The sequence below is a fragment of the Otolemur garnettii genome, unplaced genomic scaffold, assembly GCF_000181295.1.
Source record: "Otolemur garnettii isolate 467f Iridium unplaced genomic scaffold, OtoGar3 scaffold00020, whole genome shotgun sequence".
NCBI classification, from domain to species: domain Eukaryota; kingdom Metazoa; phylum Chordata; class Mammalia; order Primates; family Galagidae; genus Otolemur; species Otolemur garnettii.
The window spans coordinates 26,430,166-26,450,674 of record NW_003852415.1 but is presented as its reverse complement, the minus strand read 5'-3'; the positions used below and the strand labels follow the sequence as shown (position 1 = coordinate 26,450,674).

General features: G+C 54.1%; 1 protein-coding gene across 1 annotated transcript; it reads left to right on the top strand.

Annotated features, from left to right (window-relative positions):
* The first annotated feature begins 4,349 nt into the window (after positions 1-4,349).
* On the top strand, positions 4,350-19,927 carry BEGAIN (brain enriched guanylate kinase associated). The gene is given in 7 exon segments (XM_023511505.1): positions 4,350-4,526; positions 8,926-9,113; positions 12,286-12,447; positions 13,869-13,935; positions 14,968-15,075; positions 17,348-17,431; positions 18,587-19,927. Coding segments are annotated over 7 exon segments (2,127 nt in total).
* The last annotated feature ends 582 nt before the right edge of the window (positions 19,928-20,509 follow it).

Genomic DNA, 20,509 nt, shown 5'->3' with positions numbered 1-20,509 from the left:
CTCCTTTGAGCCACAGGTGCCGCCCTCAGCCTTTCACTTTTTGAGTGAAATTTTTTGGTGTCTTGCTTACGAAACCCTTGTAACATCGTGAAGTTATTAGCTCTCATTCCATTTGGAATTGGTTATGTGTGGTTTTGGTTTGAGGTTGAAGTTGGACTCTTTTTTTCTTTTTCTTTTGCATAAGGACACTAATATTGGGTCTGCATTCTTTAACTCACTCACTCATATGACTGCCAGGCTGATGTCCTGGACACAGAGACAGAGGGTGAGCAGGTAGTCTTCCAAATGGCCCTACCCTACCTGGCCTGGGTCCATTGTGTTGTCACTGTTGTTTAATTTGTTCATTGATCATGTATCTAGCACATATTTATTAAGCATTACTGTTTGTCAGAGGCTATTGTAAGTACTGGGTATACCAAAATGACCAACATAAGCAAAGATCTTCCAGTTAGGGGGACAAAAAACTTCTTAAAGTAAATATTATAGTGAAAGGTACTACGGGACAAACAGAGAGGAAAGTAGTGAGGCCTCAGGAGGCTCCAGGGCAAGTCCCCTGGCCCAAGGCCTGGGAGCCAAGGGAGCAGCTGAGGGGAGTTCCAGACAGAGCACACAGAAGGGCAAGTGACCTGCAAGAAGTGACAAGGGCCAGACTGGCCTTGGAGGTGGGGAGAGGGTGTCAGGTTTGGATGTGTTGGAAAACTGAATGAACAGGATCTGCTGACAGGCAGGTATAGAGTGTGAAGGGAGGGGGGCATCAGAGGTGACCAGGGTGTTTTGGGCCTAAGCAACTGGAAGTGAGGATGGCATTCTGGCACCTGAGATGGACAGTGTCGGTGGAGGAGTAGGCTGCACACTCGCTCTAGGCAATCCCCTGTCCTAGGTGGCATCCCAGTCCTCTGGACATGTAGTAGGTACTCACTGAGGGCAGGGATCTAACTGCATTGTGGCATTGCATCCTGGGGTGGGGCAGGCCACCTGCTGGCCCTGCCTTCAGGATTGCTGCTGAGTCTCCTTGTCCCTTCCCCCCAAGTCCTCTACCCTTCATCTCTTGTCTCCTTCACCCACCACTACCCCAGCAGGCCTATCTTCCTCCCTAAGGGTCACACTTCAAGGTTATCTACCCCACTTCTAAACCAACCCAATCCTACTAGAGAAAGCCTGGTGGACCAATTCTCACTAAAGTGTGAGTGACTACCTCACTTTGATTTCCTCCTTTAGGGGTCAGGTCTTTGTAAAGGGACCCTCCACCTGAACTGTTCTTTCTTCTCATTCTCTTCCCTGCCCTTGAAGACATTTGAGCACAGTCTAGGCAATGTAGTGAGACAAATAAATAAATAAATTTTAATTTTAAAAAGTCTCCTATTCCCCAGCCTGCCAAGTTTTCACTCCTCTGCAAAGCCTCCCTGATGGTATATGTGATTAAGAAATATGAATCAGAGTGGCGCCTGGAGTAGGGTGCTGGCCCCATATGCCAGAGGTGGTGGATTCAAACCCAGCCCCAACCAAAAAAAAAAAAAAGAAAGAAAGAAAGAAATATGAATCACAGGTCTGCCTCTTATAGGCTGTGTGTCCTTGGGCAAATTTCTGAACCTCTCTGATTCTCAGTTTCTACATCTATATGTTGGGCATAATAATAGTACCTACCTTAGAAGGCTGTTCTGAAGATTAAATGCATTGGCATCAGTTTGGCACATGGTTAATGTTATGGAGACTTGGACCTGCTTCCCTATCCATTGGGCAGGTTATATCATTCTTACTGTGAAGGAGAGGACTTGGCAGAGTGGGGATGGGAGGGGTGACATGCAGCCCCAGCCTAAGTCAGGACTATGAGAGAAAGCTGGTGGTGGAGCCAGCTCTGCTGTACCTCCCAATTATCTGTACTTTTCCTAGTTTCAGTGGTGGCAGTGTCAGAGTTCCTTATCAGGCTTATATTGGGCTGACCCCTCCCCACCCCCTGTAACCACAGGCAAAATCTCCCCTGACTGTTGGTGGTCTCTGGGCTTCAGCTCTGCACTGAGGCTGTGCTGTCCTCTCTTCAACATTCCCACTTGTCTTCTCAGTGGCCTGAAGAGTCTAAGCTCATGTCTCATCCACGATGGGCCCACTAAGGCTCTGGAGCTGGTGGCGTAGGAAGGGTGCTAGTTGTCAAGGTCAGTTTGGAAGAGCTGATGGAGATGCAGTTCTGAGCTACTGAAAGCTGAGTCTGAGTCTATGCTTCATCTGAACCTGGAGCAGCAATGCAGGTCATGGGGGGGGGGCTTCAGGATGGAACCAGGGTACTCCTGAGTCACTAGGAAAATCCCCAGATTTCAAGACATCTGGGGGCTGATTGGGGCTTCTGCCCCCATTCCTACATTGGGAAGCTAAGGCTCCAAGACTTGTAGTGCCAAGCCTGGGCCCCCAAGCAGCCTGTGGCAGGGAAAAGTGTTGAGGTTAGAAACTGCTCAGTCAGCCATCGTCTCTTAGGCAAGCTGGTGTGGGCCCCCTCACACCCAGGCCACTCAGTTGGGTGGCCCCTCTACCCTCATGGAGCTGGTACAGGAATGGGGGCACCCCAGACACAGCTAGAGGGGAGTTTAGGGAGCCCCAGACTCCATCTCTTGGCTGAGAGATGTCTGTCATCATAGCAGCAGGCCTTTTATTTGAGACTAGGTTTCGCCCTTGAGGCTGTCTGTGTGTGTGTGTGTGTGTGTGTGTGTGTGTGTGTGTGTGTATACAGGAGCAGGTGAGGTGGGGACCAGCCAGGTTGAGGCAAGCTTCTCCATGCCCAGCAGTCCAAGACCACCAATCAGCATCCCACAGCCCTGATCTGCTTTCATGAGCCCCAGAAATTCAGAAAACAGGCCTCCTGCCAATGCAATTAATAAGTTTGACCACGTCTGTTTGCAGTGGTGAGGAGAGTGGTGGGGTGGTCAAGTTAGCAAAGTCAGCGTGGGTAACTTGGTGGCCAGTAATGAACCTGATAATCAAAGGTTTAAATTGCAGCCCCTTCTCACCTGGGCTACAAGGGAGGTGGCAGGCATTGGAGGTTAATTTAAGGGCCCTGTGGAGAGCTTATTCTTGGCTGTGGGGCTGGCCCTTTGGTCATTTGGCTGCCCATCTTCCTCTGACAACTGGCTCTGGGTTGACCTGGGAAGGGTGGGGTCCAGGGCCAATGTGCACCTAGCCCCACCCTATAGGCAACCTCACCTTCCTTTAGAGGGGAGATTGGCAGAGAAGCAGATGATCATTTATGCCAGGCTGGGTGCTGGGAAGGAGGGGGCTGGGCAGGGGTGCCCAAGGAACCCTAATGGAGCCAGGGGATTGCTCCTTGGTCCACCAGGTAGCTCAATTTGACCCTCCTGAGATAGCCTTTTCTAGGCCCCCTGCTCCTGGCTCACCCACCAGAGGGACCCAAGCTGACTTCCTGTCTTCCCACCATGGAACACCCTCAGGGGTCCCCAGCCTCCCAAGGAAGAGGATCAGACACCAGCCCATGCCCAGGGCCTTCTGTCTGCTGGCTAACCCTGGACCCATTTCTGATCTCCACATCCTCAATGCCCTGAGTGGTGTGTGGCATGGCAGAAGGCAAGGCTCCTATAGTGGATTTCTTGCCACTTGGGAGGACAGGGAAGAGAATAAAAGAAGTCAGAGCTGCCTTGGGGCACGGGGAGGGGACTGGTCTTGTGGGGGGGGGGGAGGCTGTGGATTTAGGGAGTGTGATCAGAGAGCGGCTGGGCACTACAGGTCTGTGCTGCCCTGAGACAGAGGCCCAGGAATGATGTGCTACCCTGAGTCAGGGAGGCTTAGATGTGAACGTGGAGGTCCTTGGCAGAGAGATGGGGTGACTGCAGAGTGAGTGCACACATAGAAGGGGAGATGCTAGTATTAGGGGACTGGGGAGATGAGGAGCACCCCACAATGGAGGCTGGGATGGGACAGCCAGTGGGGATGGGTGAAGGTGGTCTTTGTAGGAAGAGGGAGGCATTGGCCATGCCACTTGCTGTGGGGGCCCAGGTCAAGTTAGGACTGAAAAGGGACTAGCAAGAACCAGTCAAATGAGCATTGGTCTTGGCAAGTGAGTAGTGAGGACACACAGGTAGCAAGTTCAGATAGCAGTTCTGTAGAGCAGAGAATAGGGGTAGTACCTGGAGAGTGAAGTGAGGGTTGTTCTTACTATGAGAAAAGTAACCTCATTTTCATATGCTGGTGGGAATGATCTGGAAGACAGGGAGACATTGATGGTTCAGGAACCAGAGGGGACTAGCTATAGTTTTGCCTAGAGGTGGCAGAGGGCAGGCAGGCCCAGGTGGAGGGCTGCTCAGCAGGCTGTCTGTAGTAACAGGCAGCATCACCAGGTGTCAGGGCAGATGCTGGTAGGTGGGTAACGTGGCAGTGGCATCTGTGGAAGTTCCCTTTGGATGTTTTCATTTTCTCAGAGGAAAAGGAAGCAAGGTCAGCCGCTGTGAGTAGGGATGGGGAGGAGGTGTTGGGAGGTGGAGAAGCAGCAAGTAGGTGTGAAGTCACTTTCCAGGCAAGTGGGGAGGGAAAGGAACAGGGATGCGGTGAGATTCCTGGAGGAGCAGAAAGTAGAGGCCCATCCACTCAGCATGCATTTTCCTGTCATCTATGATAGGTGGCCCTAAGCAGGGTGGGATTTTGCCCCATTAGTACAATAAAGAGAGAGATGGGGATGCATTCATTGGCTTCCAAGTGAGGACAAGGGAAGGGCTGTGAGTGTTGGCAGCATTGATAGAGTGAGGAGGCATCAGAGGGCATAAGCTGGACAGAGAGTTAGGTGTCAGAAGTGGGATTATGGCAGGGTTCTGGCCCTGAGGAAGGCACAGTGGGCAATAAAGTTGGTCTGGGAACTGGGCCTGATTCCTGTCCCCAACCTTCAGCACAGCCTGTCAGCCATAGTTTCAGCAAGTGTTGGTTGTGTACTGTGTGTGCCAGGCTCAGTGCTGGAGCCTCACATTCCATCTTCCTGAGCCCTACTCCCAGGGCTCTGAAGCCAATGCATCACCTGTTCATCTCTTTGTAGGCCCCTTACTGGAGTCAGGAGGATAAGGCCTTGGTTTGGCCTGCCCTGACTCAGGTATGATACTTGAGTCATATGGCTACTCAGGGCCCAGGTTCTACATCTGAAATCCAGGTGGGATGAAGAACAGTGGGAACACTGGTGGACCATGACCTACAGAGAGTGGGCATGGAGGGATGCCCAGGGACGACAGCTTGCTGTCCTAGGTGCCTCTGCCCCACTCACCCTCCTTGTACCCCCAGCTATTTATCTCTCTTCCCTTCTGGAAGTCATAGTCCTTGGGCCTTCTCCTAATGAGCCTGTTGGGAGCTAAGAGCTCCACACTTGCTAGAGGCCATGGGTACCTCCAGCATATGGCCAGATGGCCCTGCTTTGTTGCCAGTCTTGTTTCTGGCACTGGGACCCTGAGGAAGAGGAGCAGACACAGCCTCTGTACCCAGGGATAACCCCCTGCATAGGACTGGGGCAGGGATAGAAAAGAAGCTGGTTCTTGGCTCAGTGGGAGGGAGTTTAGGGAGGCCTTCCTGGAGAAGGTGAACAGAGTGACAGGGAAGGGCATGTTTTAAACAGGCAGGGCAGCGTGCACCATGGTCCAGGGTGACTCTGTCATAGCCTTGTCCACCTGCCAGGGTTGGCCTGTGTTGCCCTTGCCCTGGCCACACCTTGGGTCTGCCCACTCACTGAGGGCTCACCAGGACATAAAATGCCAGCTGCCAGCACATGTTCCTGCCGTGGCAGAATAAGGAGACAGGAGAAGATGAGCAAGACGAAATGCTTCCAGCTGTATCTCCTGACTCTCATCTAGGCAGGAGGGAGCAGAGGCACCAAGGGGATGGGCAGGGCCTACTAAGCCGGAAGACAGAAGGCCAGAGCTGGCCCGGGGCCCTTGATGCTGGATGGAGAGGAGCTAACCTAGAGCTGGAGGGAGCAAGTGATATCCTGGCAGAGGGGACACAGGGACAAAGTCACTGGGATGAGAAACTGCCCGTAGCTGGTAAAGGATGAGTAGCAATTCGGCATTGCTAGAGCATGACTGTGGAACCAGGCTGAAACCAGAAGGCCGGGGAAGACAGAGGCTGTGCCCACAGATCACAGATCATGAGACACAGGCTGGAGTGGCTCTTGGGCCTTTGGCTGACCATGGGACAGTGATACCCTCAACCTTGACCCACCTGTCATCATAACAAGGAACTGGCAGGGCACTCTGGATGGATGGGAGTTGCTGGCCTCCAGGGTGCCTCTCTGTCCCCCACAAACCTTTCCAGCACTCTCTGAGCCCCCAGCTTCCGTGTTCCCAGTGTACCATGGAGCCAGGAGGGTTTCCCAGTCCCAGCAGGGCCCAGGGCACACCCTGAATGTCCCAATCTCCACCCCCAACCCCAAGGACCTGTAGCTGGTCCCCACAGCCCTCAAAGCTACTTACTCAGGGAGGAAGATGGACATCTGCTGACAATGTTGTTCCCCAGCTGCCCTCTAGGGTGCAAAGTTGCTGCAAATAAACAGAACATGCCTCTGGCTTCTGTTGGGGCCCAGAGAGACACACAGGGCCCAGTTAGTACCTCTCCTCCATGTGAGGATACCCATGTCCACAAAGGTAGCCTGGGATGACCAAGGCTAGGTCTTAGGGCAGTTCAGCATTGATGGCCCAAGCCAACCCTCTGTCCATCTATCTGCCCAGTGGCCACTAGGCCCTTCTGCAGCAGGAGCAGGAAGGTGGCACACTGTCTCCAGTTGGGGGTGACATCAAGGCAGGTCATCCCTGTGGCTCACATGTCTCTGCAATCTCCCTCTGGGGCAATAGTTGGCTCTGCTGACTGGGGTTTAGGGGAAGCCAAGTAGGAAACAGTTAATTCCCTCTTCTGCTGTCTCATGGAGCATGTCTACTCTCCTTTCAAAATACTTTGGCAGGCCTTTCGGCAGGGATGGCTCTACTACAGCAGGCACAGTGCTGGCATCAGTAGTGGCACCAGTAGAGGGACCCCCTCTTCTCTCACAGAGATGCTGAGGAAGGGGATAGCAGCCTTAGGAAGGCCCAACATACCTGGTTTTTGTCTCTTCTTCATCAAGACTTGCTCTGCAATCTTGGGCCTTTTGCTTAAACTCCCTGGGCCACAGTTTTCTCAACTCTAAGCTAGGAATGGGAATTTCCATCCAAATGTGGTTACCTGGCTCAAAAAAATTTCACTAATGCTTAATAAATGCCTTAAGGGACCAGAGTCAGAGCCCAGTGAAGTCACAGCCATGCTCCCATCAGGCTGTGACTCTGAGAAAGTCCTGCCCCTTCCCCAGGCCTCAGTTTCCCCCTGGTTCCAAGCCTCCTTTCTATTCTGAGCTGTCACTTTTCTGCAACCTCACCTTACATGAGTGCCCCCTGGGCCTGTGGGGTGGGACTCATTGACAAGGGCTGGGAAGGGGGAGCCCATGGGAATTGCTGGCTTTGTTCAAGCCACTGAGGACAGGCCAGTTGTTTCCAGCTGCTGTTGAAGGAAGCCCCAACTTGCCCTGTGCTCTGCTCAGCCATGAACACTGGGGACATTTCCTGAGAGTGGACACTAGGACCAGAATTACAAAGTCTAGTTTAACCAGATGCCAACCACTGCCCCATCCCACCACCCTGTCAGCCCCACAGTATGCTGGGGCCCCAGTTCCTGCTCATCTCTGCAGATCAACTCAGGAAATTGGGGCACAGGTCCCATTTTACAGATGAGGAAACAAAGGCTTATAGAAGCAGAGATCAACATGGGGCTCATGACCCAGGCCAAGAGCTTTCCCTCAGCCCAGCACATCCATAGTTATGGTGATTCTCTCTCTCTCTCTCTCTTTTTTTTTTGTACCTGAATTTGATCCTTAGTACATTTTTCTGATTTTTCATCCTCACTGTAAAAAATATGACAAATCCAGAAAAGTACAAAAGAAATAATTTAAATTACCCAGTATCCCACCACTCAGACATAACAATGTTAAAAAATTAACATTTCTTTGTTTCTATTATTGTTTGTGGCTACCTGTATGCAGTTGTTTTTTGTTTTTTGTTTTTTTAATAGGAATAGCTCTTTCTCTTAACATACTCATCTGCTCATGTCTTTAAGCATTTTTTGGAAGCCAGGTTTCTGGTGCAGCATTAGAACTTTTATTGATGTAGCCCCTCTCAGCAGAGGTCAGATCTCTGGCTTTGGCTCCAGGACCAGCAAAGCAGCCTGAGCCTCCCCACACACAGGTCTCTGCTTTGGCTAGTCCCTTAAGAGACTCCAGGAAGGGGACAACCAAGCAGGCACGTGTCTAAGGCTCCTGCATCAGGGTAGCACCATACCAGAGCCAGGCTAGATGTAGGTCCTGCCTCACATCCATCCACTGTCCAGCCCAGACAGGCTATAGGCAGAGGTCCCAGGAGAGGATGAAGTGGGCCCTGGGCACCTAACACTCACCATGTCCCACAGCCTAGAGGACACTCCCAACTACCTCTCCATACATCAGCCATCATGGCCTTCCAGCAAAGATGAAGGGGAGAGGGGTTGGCAGAGACTTGCTGTCCCTCTATCCTCCTGACTACTGAGCTCTGCATACCAGGACCAGTTACCAGATAGGAACACAGTGCTGTCACAGCCCTGAAAGACCCAGAACCTGCCCACCTTTGTGTCTAGTGACTGTGACCAAGGGCCAGGTGTAGACTGACTTTAGGAACTTCACCCACTCTCTGATGGTGAGACAGGACACCAAAGAGAGGCATCAGGCAAATGGCTGGTGACTCAGTGCCATCGTTGTGCTTGGACCCTTCAGTGAGGGCTGGCAGGTACACAAGCTGGAGTCCCTTTCTCTGGTTCCTCAGCCTGCTCTGCCTCTATTGCCTTACAGATGACAAATTTCTGAGGGTGGTGGGGACAGATTCCCCATCTCTCTTGGCCCAGCCAAGAGGCTGTGGCTGTGTGCCCAATGGTGGGCCTGGTGTGGCCCCAACCCTGCCCACCCCCACCATTCTGAGCAGCTCTGTCCTCTTTGCCCACAGGCTGCGCAGCCCCTGGGTGCCCTCGTGCCTTGGGCAATCCCGAGTCCTGCAGGGCCGATTGGCCAGGTCCTCGCCCTCGCTCTGGGACAGGTAACATACCTGTTGTCTCCCCCGGCTCCTCGGTGTCTCCACGTCTGTCCCCAGACATTCCTACCATGTCTACATCCATCTCCTAACATGGATAGGGAGACCCAGGGAGGGAGGGTCTCCTCAGTGGGCAGCACATCATTCTCATGCTCCAACCTTGGGCTCCAACCCCTGTAGGTGGTCAGAGGCAGCTTCCTCAGGCCTCATACTCAATGAGCTTGTCACTCTTCCCTGTTCAGGGGCTTTCCATGGGCAAGGAGGGAACAAACACACACACACACAGACGTTAGGCTCGGGTCCTGATTTAACTCTCCAGGATGCTTCTGGAAGCAAGGTGACCTCACCAGGCAGCAGTCTCAGCAGGGCTTCCCAAGCCCTGCAGCCTTGCTCCACAGGCCTCCCTTTGCCTCTATTGGGCTGTTTCCAGATGCCTCAGACCTCCGATTTAACTCTGTACCTGGCAGGCCACATCCTCCTCCAGGGCAAGAGGCAGAGGCTGCTGAGCTGAACCCCCAGGACTTAGTGACCTGCTGTGAGGGGCGAGGAGGGGTCACCATGCCACCCTGGGGTGGGCAGTGTGGTTGATATAGTCTGTGTTGGACAACTGAGTGAGAGATGCCTGAGGATTGGGTGGAGAGGAAAGTGGTCAGCTGGCATGGTAGGGGACTGTGGAGCCCAAGAGAGGCCCTGACTGGAGCTGGGGAGCTGGGAAGGGTCTTTGTGTGGCTGGTAGAGGGGATTCTGCCTGAGAATGAAGGGGGTGGATTGCAGGTGCAGGCCAGGGACCCAAGGAGCAGCCAGGCAAGGTCAAGGGGTCTGCAGCATGATGGCCAAGCAGCAAAAATAGGGGGAAGACATGGTAGGGATAGGGCCTGGGGTAGGTGAGCCTGGGGGTCAGCTTCTCTTTGCCTACTGTCTATCTCCCCTAGAGGCTGTGGGCTCCCTGGGGAGGGGCCATGTTTGTCTATAGCTGGCAAAACAATGGGAAAGAGGTACAGTGGGAAGGAGAGAGCATGACAATGAGTCTGTTTCAGGAGGATGCAGCCTGGATTACATCAGAAGTGGGGTAGTCTAAGTGACAGTGGGTCCAAGCCAAGCTGGGAGGAGGGTGGGCCTGCAGTGGGGGAGGGGAAGTCACTGGCTCAGAGAGGTTCCAGTAGGAGCTGGGGGTCTGTGGGGTGCCCCATGGATACTGGGGTGATAGTAGGACTGGATAAAGGGGTACAGTGATCTGAGGATGCAGGGCTCAGAAAAGCAAGGACCTAGAGTATGATGATCCCTTCATCTCTGCCCCATGATGCAGACCCTGCCTATGTCCTGTGTCTGAGGGCTATGTATAGACCTACAGGCCTTGCAGGGAACAACCAAGTTCGGGGGCTGCTGCCCATGCCAGCCTGGGATACTGTGCCTGCAGTGGGGGCCCTAGATAATGTGGGAGCCCACCAGGAAGCTCATCATCCACTGGGGAGGAAAGACCTGAGACTGGCTACAGGGTACTTAAGGTGGGGCAATCACGGAAGGCTGCTTGGAGGAGGTAGGCTGTGAGCCTGGTCACAGCAACCAGAGCACTCCCAGCAGGCAGACCTGCATGGACAGCTAGTGGCACTTTGCTTCAGGGCTTCCCCTCTTTACTTGTTACTCCACATCCTCTTTCGGGGACTGACTCTTGGGAAGACCTGCCCTTCTCTGAGGTTCTCAAAAACGTAAGCACTCTTCATTTTTATTTATTTTTTTAAAAAACAGACCCAGGCAGAAATCCAAGAATGCTTAATCGAGGTTTGCTGGGTGGATGCCCATGGTAACTCTTGTGGTTTACTCATAGGGCCCAATACTGAAGCTAACTCTGCCCAAGGTGACCAGGGGGATTGTAGCCCAGGCTTGGGGGTGGGTGCTGGGAGGAAGCCTCTTGCCTACCCTGTATACCCCTCAGTCAGGTTTGAGTTGGGGAGGTCCTGAGAACATAGGCTATTGTCCAAGGTCCTACAGCACATCTCGGCAGAGTCAGGGTTCCTGGCCCTTCCACACCCAGGATTCCAGCATGATACCTGGGAATTTCCCTCCAGTTACTACCCCATGGTCTGGAGTGCACACTGCCCACCCCACATCTCCCTGTTCCACAGCAAACCCACCAGAAGTTATAGAACAATATAGGCCCCAGATGGTCCCCTGGGGCTGTGCACTCATTCAAGGGGCCAATTGCTGGCTCATATCGCACTTTGACCCAGACTGGAGGTGGAGCCCCTGCCCTTGGGAGTTCACAGCTGGTCCCCCTGGGGCATGGCCACCCACCCCACCCTGGCTTTTATTCAACTTTAGTTGAAGTGAATTGTTGACATGTGGCTTGGAAGTATGAATCAATCATTACTTGTCCCTGTTTCCTGAACCTAGGGCCCAGTAGGGGGCTGGGGTTCCTCATCCTTAGGTCCTAGCCACCAGGAGCCCCTATTCTGCCTATTCAATGGAGAAAAAAATGGAACCTCAAGAGCCCTGTCTGTGCTTCTGGAAGGCTTCCTGGAGGAAGGGGAACTTGAGCAGGCCAGGCTTTGCTGAGTTTCCAATGCTGCATGCAACCTTGCTTGCCACCGTGGTGGACACTGCCTGAGCTTGGGGCATATTGCTAACCCTCTCCTCACCCTTGCCCAGAAAGCTGACACAGTGTGCTGGGGCCACACAGCCAGTTGGCAGGAGGGAAGTATGGTCTTGGGCATGGCACTGATTACTGTGGGCCTCAGTGTCTCCACCTAGCCCTGTGGAGGAGCAAGGATGAGGGCCCTGGTAAACTGTACCATCTGGGGGAGAGGCAGGTTCTGATGGGCACTGTTTGTATCATGACCCCAGCAACTGTCCCCACCACCATTGCCAGGTTTTGGGGTCGATTCCTCCAAGGTGACCACATGGGGATTTACTTATGATGGTAGAGGCTAAGGAACTGCCTGGGCCAGACTGGCTCAGTGCGGAGTCCCACTCCCCTGGGAGGGAGAGGTAGGTGTGTGTGTGTGTGTGTGTGTGTGTGTGTGTGCGCATGTGCGCGCGCGCGCGCGCGCGAGGGTGCGTGCGCGTGTGTGCGTGCGTGAGTATGTTGGCGCGGCCCAGGGCGCGCTCCAGCTGGCCCTTGTGGGCCTCAGTTTCCCCCGCTCAGCACTGCGGCCCGGTCGGCCGCCGCGTGTCGTTGCAGCGCGCTGCAGGAACAGAAGGGCGAGCTGCGCAAGCGGCTGTCCTACACCACACACAAGCTCGAGAAGCTCGAGACAGAGTTCGACTCCACGCGCCACTACCTGGAGATCGAGCTCCGGCGCGCACAGGAGGAGCTGGAGAAGGTCACAGAGAAGCTGCGCAGGTGAGGGGGCGGGGCGAGGGGCGGGGCCACCGGGAGAGCAGCCGGCAGAGCTCTGCTCCCGCTGGGACTGTTGACGTTCTCAGCTCAGGAGTCCAAAGGGTCCAGAGGGTGAGCTCTTTCTCTAAAGTCACATTTTATGCCAAGAGCAACCAAAACAGGATTTAAACCCAGGGTTGGCTACTGTTAGGGACACGCTCTTCCCACGCACGTGTTCAGATCTGGCTCCAAAACCCACTCCTTCCTTACCTCATATTTGGCAGCAGCATGAACCTGGTTTCTAGACCTGACTGGTCTACCCTGGGTCCCTGAGTCCTGATTAGAAAAGCGATGTCCATCCCCAGAGATGAACCAGAATTTAGGGACCATTCCCTTGAGCAGTATGGGGGATGATAGTTTTGAGCACAGTGTACCGGACTCCCTTAAACATCGAACTTTTCTAAAAGCATTTTTCTTCTGCACATTTAAGATAGATTTTTTTCTAAAATGTATTACACACTTTCCTGTCTTCTGTAATAGGAAATGCAAAGAGAATGTAAACTTTGCTGTTGCTTGGTTTGTTTTAAATAAGTACAGAGTATCAGATGGTGTGGGGAGAGCTGTTTGTCCCTCCCTAAATTACCTGTCCTGCTGAGCTTTTGGTATGGACACCAAGCCAGGGCCTTGCAGTTAGACCTCCCAGGCCTCCATTAAGGTCTCAGCTCTACCACTTAAACTGCTTTAAGCACCTTCCACCTCAATTTTCCCCACTGGAAAGACAGAGGCAATAGCACTGCGCATGGGTTGTCTAGAGGATAGACTTGGTCCCCTTGCCACCAACAGTCGAAGCACCTGATTCCCCTATCCCCAACTCTTGGCCCTACCTTTCCTTCCAGGCAAAGTTGTCTTGACTTGACCTGCATCTCCAGCCTCACCCTGGGAGTCAATATTAAGACTCTTCCCTGCTGATTTGCAATAAAAACTATCACATCAACCCCATAGCCAGGCTTATAAGAACTGGTGTGTCAAGAGTGAGCAAACTGCCTCTGAGTGTGGACCCAACAGTCTCTTGTTGTGTGTTCCCTTCTTATCTCCAGGGGGTCCTGGGGTAGGAAAGTGAACACCTGCCCCAATCCCTGCCCAGCCCTGCAGCCGCCCTGTTGCCAGGCTACATTCTGAGAATGGGGTGTAAGCAGCAAGTCTGAAATGGGGGTGGCAGGGGCTGGGGGCCCATCCCTCCCACCCAGTTATCTTTGGAGGGACGAAGGAGTCTGAGGGACAGGGAGACCAGGCCTCTACACAGGTAGCTTTAATCGGATATTTTCTGCAGAGGAACACACACTCGACCAGGTAGGGCTGTTGGGGGCAGCTCGGGGGCTATATGGCTGTGAGGGTGTGGGAGGGCCAGGCCTGACACTGCAGTGACCCCATTGCCTCCTCTCCAGGATTCAGAGTAACTATATGGCTCTGCAGCGGATCAACCAGGAGTTGGAGGACAAGCTGTACCGCATGGTGAGCCCCAGTGCCCCTTGCCCTGGGCCATAGCTCTTGCAGCAAGTGGGGGAAGAAGAGATGGCCTAGCTGACACCCTTGGCCTGTTCAGCAGCTGGGTCACAGGACTTGTTTCCTGACATCTCAGTCAGCTCATCCTTTCTCTTGAAATGGGAAGGTGATTTCAGGTTAAGGAAGTAGTTGTGTTCAGTGCCACCTGGTACTGTCTGAGCAGCAGATGTGACACCCCAACCTGAGGGTATGTGAATGGGGCTGTGGGACAAAGGACATCTCCTGGGGATAGTAATCCCACCTCAGCCTGCCAGCTCAGGCATCCAGCCTGGAAGAACAGAAGCAGTTCAGGCCCTGGGTGAACTCCACTCTGCCTCCCGTGGGAACCCCTCTATCTTACTGTGAGAAATAAATGCAACACTGCTTGTGCCTGGTTCCAGTGGGGCTGGTGACTTCTGTGGACAAGGTCACACCACCTGCAAATAACCTCAGTGATCAGGCTGGTAGGACCTGTCAAGGAAGGACAGGGCACAGGTTTCTATGCCTCCCCTTCATTGGGAGAAGGAGGTTCCCTCTCTAGTTTGGTGACCAGCTTGTTTAAATTTTAAAGTTGGAAACAAGTGTTCCATACCTGTCCATCTTTGAGGTCTACTGTGAGAAAGGGTAGACAGGCAGGCCTAGGGGCTGGACTGGCTGGACATGGACAAGTTCCCTTTCCTTTCTGAGCTTCAGTTTCCCAGTCTGTCCAGTGAATGGGCTAGGCTTTGCCGAGTACAGGCCATCCTTCCTCTGTCCCTAGCCCAATCCCTGAATTGCAGATGAAAAACATCTCAAGGAGGCAGTGACTTGCCCAAGGCCATCTGATCTGTCACTGGTAGAGCCAGGACTTGAACCTGAGTTAGTCAGTGCTCTTAATGCCTGCCCCTGAAGCCCTCCAAGCACATTGTCATTAGCAGTGACAACAGCGCTGAGGACCAAGCCTTAGGTAGTCCACCAAGAGTTGCCCACTGACCACATCTACCCACTTTCTATATTCCCCAGGGCCAGCATTATGAAGAAGAGAAGCGTGCACTGAGCCATGAGATTGTTGCCCTCAATAGCCACTTGCTGGAGGCCAAGGTGACCATTGACAAGCTGTCAGAGGACAACGTGAGTGCTGTGTATATTTGGCCCACAAAGGGGTACCCAGGAGTGTTTTGAGAGGGCTTCCCAGGAAGCACTAGGAGTCATAGCTATTCTGACCCTGAAAGGCCCTAAGCTGAAGTACTTTGGCCCCAGCCTCAAGGGGCTGGTCTAAGGGACTGGTGGATGGACAGGGTGGTCAAAGCAAGGCTTTCTGACCCCAAGGGTGGGGGTCAGCACTGCTCAGGACTCCTGCCTTTGGCTAGCTCCAGTGTCACATTTGTGTCTGCCCATAGGGCCTGATTTCAGGGACCCCATGGGGTGGGCTGCAACAGCCTATCATGTATTCGCTCATGTGCTTCTACTCCCTGCCAGACCCTGCCAGGCTCCAAGATTATGGTGTGAAAAACACAGCCAAAAAATCAGACAACAATCCCTGCCCACGTGGAGTTCACATCTGAGTGGGGAAGAAAGATAGTTAATGAGATAAATACGCAAATCATGTAGTGTGTCAGAAGTGCAAAACACTGCACAGAAACACAAAGCAAGGAACAGGACCAGGGTGGCCAGCTGCAGGGCCTGAAGATTTCAGTAGGGTGCTTCTGGAGAGGCTGTTTGAGCTGAAACCTGGAGGAAGTGGGAGTGCAAGCCATGTGGGTGCCTGGGGAAGAGCATTTCTTCCAGGCAGGAGGAACCAGATGCAAAGGCATACTGGTTAACTTAGAGAACTCCACAGAGGCCAGAGTGAGTCCGTGGGGGCTCCCCAGGTCTGAGGTCAGGAAGATAATAGGATGACACACTCTATTAGCATCTTCAGAAATATGGCTTTTACTCTGAGTGAAATGGGAACCATGGAAGGTCCTTGAACAGGAGTAGTATGACTGCACTTAGAGCATTACTGAGTTCATGTGGCTGCTGTGCTGAGAACAGACTGTGGGGGCTAATAGGGGGGAGAGGAGGCTGTGGCTCAGCAAATGAAGGTGATGGAGGTGGGGGGAGAGAGGGTCTGGTTATGTTTATTTTGACAATAGAACCAATAGAATTGACCGAGATTTTGGGTGTGGGGTGTGAGACAAAGACATGAGTCCAGGCCAGGTACAGGATTTAGGGCCTAAACAAAAGGAGCCACCTGCCATGTCCCAGGGTGGGGAAGTACACAAGCCTTTAGACATCAGGCAGTTGGATGTTAAGTCTGGTGTTCAGAGTGGAGACCAGTGTCCAGGGTGGTACTTAAGCCACAGGGGGACTGAGATCACCAAGGAAGTGTGTAGATGGCAGGGTGGAGAGGCTGAGGCACCCCTCTGAGGTTGGGATAACAAATAGGAATGAGCAAGGACATCTGAGAGGGCAGGGCCAGCAAGGGGACTAAGGGATACCAGTGTGGTGGTCTAACAAAGCACCAGCACTCAGCACTCAGGCTGCTGTGCTGTTCCTAGGAAGCCTGGGAGGCTAAGCTCCTGCCACCATGCAGGCCAAGTTGGGGACACCAGGCTCAATGCAGAAGTAGGGATAGGAAGGGGTGCCCATGATGGGGACAGCCTTGCCTAAACTACAGGACACCTCGCCCTGGTTGAGCTGGGACTGTGGCAGCAGCCTTTGGCCAGGAGAACTCATGGGGGCTACACAGTAGACCCCAGGGTCTGCTGGACAGACCCCAGGGCTGGCTGTCATAGCCCTCACTGTGGGGATGACCCCTAGAGGGTGGGAGTGCAAGGCCCAGCCACAGGCACATGCAACAGAGATTTGCAAAGGCAGAACCACATCCCCTTGAATCCTACTGTTTGCATCTGTTTTCAGCTCAGAAGGCTGAGCCAGTCCCCGCCTGGATCTGGGGTCACACACTTGCCCCAATCCCTGCCCAGCGCTGCAGCCACCCTGTTGCCGGGCTATACTCTGAGAACGGGATGTAAGCAGCAAGTCTGAGATGGGGATGGCAGGGACTGGGTGCTCGTCCCTCCCACCCAGTCATCTATGGAGAGAGCAAGGAATCTGAGGGACAGGGAGACCAAGCCTGGTCTGTGAGCCATTGGAGGCCTTTCTACTGCTCCTCCAGCTGGGGAAGGTCCCCCTCCTGGCAGGAACCCCCTCCATGTTCCAGCAGCTCCAAGTCAGGATGAGGCTCTTACTTTGCAGGTGAAAGCATAAGGTCCAAAAAGGGATGGGGCCAGGGCTGGTCCTTATCCTGCCTGCCAGCTGCACAGCTGGCCCTGCCCACCCCTATTGCCCCTACTGGCCACTAACCAATGGCAGGGACTTTGGCCAGGGTGAGCCACACCAAATACCTTCTCTTGTCTTTTAGGAGCTCTATAGGAAGGACTGCAATCTAGCGGCCCAGCTGCTGCAGTGCAGCCAGACCTACGGCAGGGTCCATAAGGTGTCCGAGGTAATGTGACCCCACCCCGCAGCCAGGCTATCCCTCTACCATTCTGGGTTCCTTTTTTGCCAGTTCTATCCCAAGGCCACTCCCCACTCTTGAGAAGGATGGTACTGGGTGAGACTGAACCCTGTCCCTTCTTCTATGGTGTTCCGGCCTTTCTGATGGTGGAGAGGCTGTCCCCACACACCACACCTCACCCAACCTTGACCTCTTAGAGCCCCCTTACCCTTCCTGGGCTGCCCCTTCCCCTCAGTGTCCTCTGGGGCCTGACCCCTCTTCCAAACCCCTCATCTCCTGAGGGCTGGCATGGCACAGTGGCCCTGTGTGAGCCTCACAGGAACCTTACGCTTTGGGCACAACTGACAATGACTGTTTCAGAAGCAACTGGCTTCAGGAAAAGTGACTTGGCCAAGGCTACAGGAGTAGGTAGCAGAACCAGGCCTCTGAACCAGGCCTGTCTGGCACCAGAGCCAGACTGGGCAGCAGCACCCTCTGCCCAAATGTGGTAGCCTAGGGACCCCCTACCCGCACAGGCTACCCCTCCTCTCTCATGCAATCTGCTACCCCAGGCCTCTGTCTGTGTTCCCATTCCCTGGGGCCTGCGCCATGCCTGAAACACTCACAAAATAGATCAAACAGTAGCGGGACCCTCCCACATGACACTAGGTGCTCTCGCGGATACCGCCGGGTACCTGGCCTGGCCCCTTAATCTTTGTTGCATCTGAGTCTGTCTTATTTAGAAGCACCTGGGCAGCATGACTAGGGGGCACCCCCAAGAGAACCCATGGGCCTAGGAAGAGTAGGAAATGGGGGGTGATGTAGCCCCAAGTGAGGCCCAAATCAGAACTGGGTTCTAGCTTCTCCAGGCTGACTGCAGCCTTTGGGTTCTGCTGGGCCCAGTCACAGTGGGTTAGGGTGGGGAAGGTGACCAGGAATCCTTAGGTGCTGACAATACCTACATTTCCAGGAGCTTGTTCAATACAGTGTCCTGAGCCTTGGCTCCTACTGGTATGATTTGAGAAGACTGGGAGGTTTCTGGTTGTCTGTCTGTCTTCCTGCCTGTGTGTCACAGCAATAGTCCTTAGCCTCTGGGCCAGTGCTGGGCCTCATATTGACTGTTACCTTTGTACCCACCCTCCCCTCCTCCTTGCGCCGTTCCAGCTGCCCTCAGACTTCCAGGAGCGCGTGAGCCTGCACATAGAGAAGCATGGGTGTAGCCTGCCCTCCTCGCTCTGCCACCCAGTCTATGCTGACAGTGTCCCCACCTGCGTCATTGCCAAGGTGTTGGAGAAGCCTGACCCTGCCAGCCTGTCCTCCCACCTGTCAGATGCGTCAGCCTGTGATCTGGGCTTCCGTGAGGAGGTCGAAAAGCCAGGCCCACGGCCCCCCTACAAGGGGGACATCTACTGTAGCGACACGGCCCTCTACTGCCCAGAGGAGCGGCGGCGAGACAGGCGGCCCAGCGTGGATGCATCTGTGACCGACGTGAGCTTCTTGAGGGCCCAGAACTCCACCGACAGCACAGCTGAGGAAGAAGAGGAGGCCGAGGCGGCGGCCTTCCCAGCAAGCTACCGGCATGAGGCCTTTCCTGGCTATGCAGCCTCACTGCCCACGTCTAGCTCCTACTCCAGCTTTAGCGCCACATCAGAGGAGAAGGAGCATGCCCAGGCCAGCACGCTCACGGCCTCCCAGCAGGCCATTTATCTTAATAGCCGTGATGAACTCTTTGACCGTAAGCCACCCACTACCTATGAGAGCAGCCCTCGCTATGCCAAGGCTATGGCTGCAGTGGCTGCCCCACTAGAGGCTGATGTGGCCCCAGTGTATAGGCGGACCATGTCACCATATCCGATGGAGACCTTCCGCTTCCCGGTCTGCCCAAACCCCCAGCAGGCCCTGATGCCCCCAAACCTGTGGAACCTCCGGGCCAAGCCAGCGGCCACTCGTTTCCCCGGGGACCACATGAGGGGCCAGTGGCGGCCCCTAAGCGTGGAGGACATTGGCACCTATTCCTACCCAGCCAGTGCCGCAAGCCACGTGTCCCCTGGCAGTTTCTCTGAACGCTACTATAGTAGGGGTGGGGGCAGTCCAGGCTCGAACATAGAGGGCCATGCTAGCCCCCTCTATGCCAGCTACAAGGCAGATAGCTTTTCCGAAGGTGATGATCTTTCCCAGGGCCACCTGGGAGAGCCTTGCTTCCTGCGGCCAGGTGGTGACCTGAACCTCAGCCCCAGCCGTTCAGCTGACCCACTGCCTGGCTATGCAGCCAGTGAGGGGGATGCGGACAGGCTCGGGGAGCAGCTGTGTGGGGCTGACAGCAGCCCTGAGCCCGAACATGGCTCTAGGGACTCCTTGGAGCCCAGCTCCATGGAGGCCTCCCCAGAGATGCACCCTGCCGCCCGACTCAGCCCCCAGCAGGCTTTCCCACGGACTGGTGGTTCTGGGCTGAGCCGTAAGGATAGTCTCACCAAAGCCCAGCTCTATGGAACCCTGCTTAACTGATCACCTATGTGCAGGTCGTGGCTACAGCCCTCCACTCTATCCCCATAGGGCCCAAAGGGGTCACCTGGCTTCTTCCCAGATCCCCGTATTCCTGCACCCTGCCCCCAGGGAGGACTCAGGCCTCCCCAGCCGCTACTCTCCCCCGCCAGCCCAGTAGTACCTGAGAGGAGGACCCTCTCCCCACACTGTCTCGTCTACCCTAGCTCCACTCAATGGGACTTCCACTTAATGCTTTTCACATACATCTATCCCCAACCTGAGATGAGTATCCCCCATTTTATAAAACCAAACTATTTTTATAAAGAAAAAGGAACTTTCTTAACGCACTTGGCTTCCAGCTCCCTGGATGGCTGCCTTGGCGTTCTCAACACAAAGCTCCTTTATTTTTCGGGTGAGGGTGTGTGGCGCCTGCCCCTCGGAAGGGAAGGACATCATCATGTGGAGCCCAAGCTCTATGAGTGGGGAACAGCCCCAGCAAGCAAGCGACAAGGAACCCTGAAGTTCTGTCCACAAACAGGAACTGAAATAAATTAGAGGACACAAAACGTTTTTAAAAATCTTATTTATCACAGTCTGGACAAT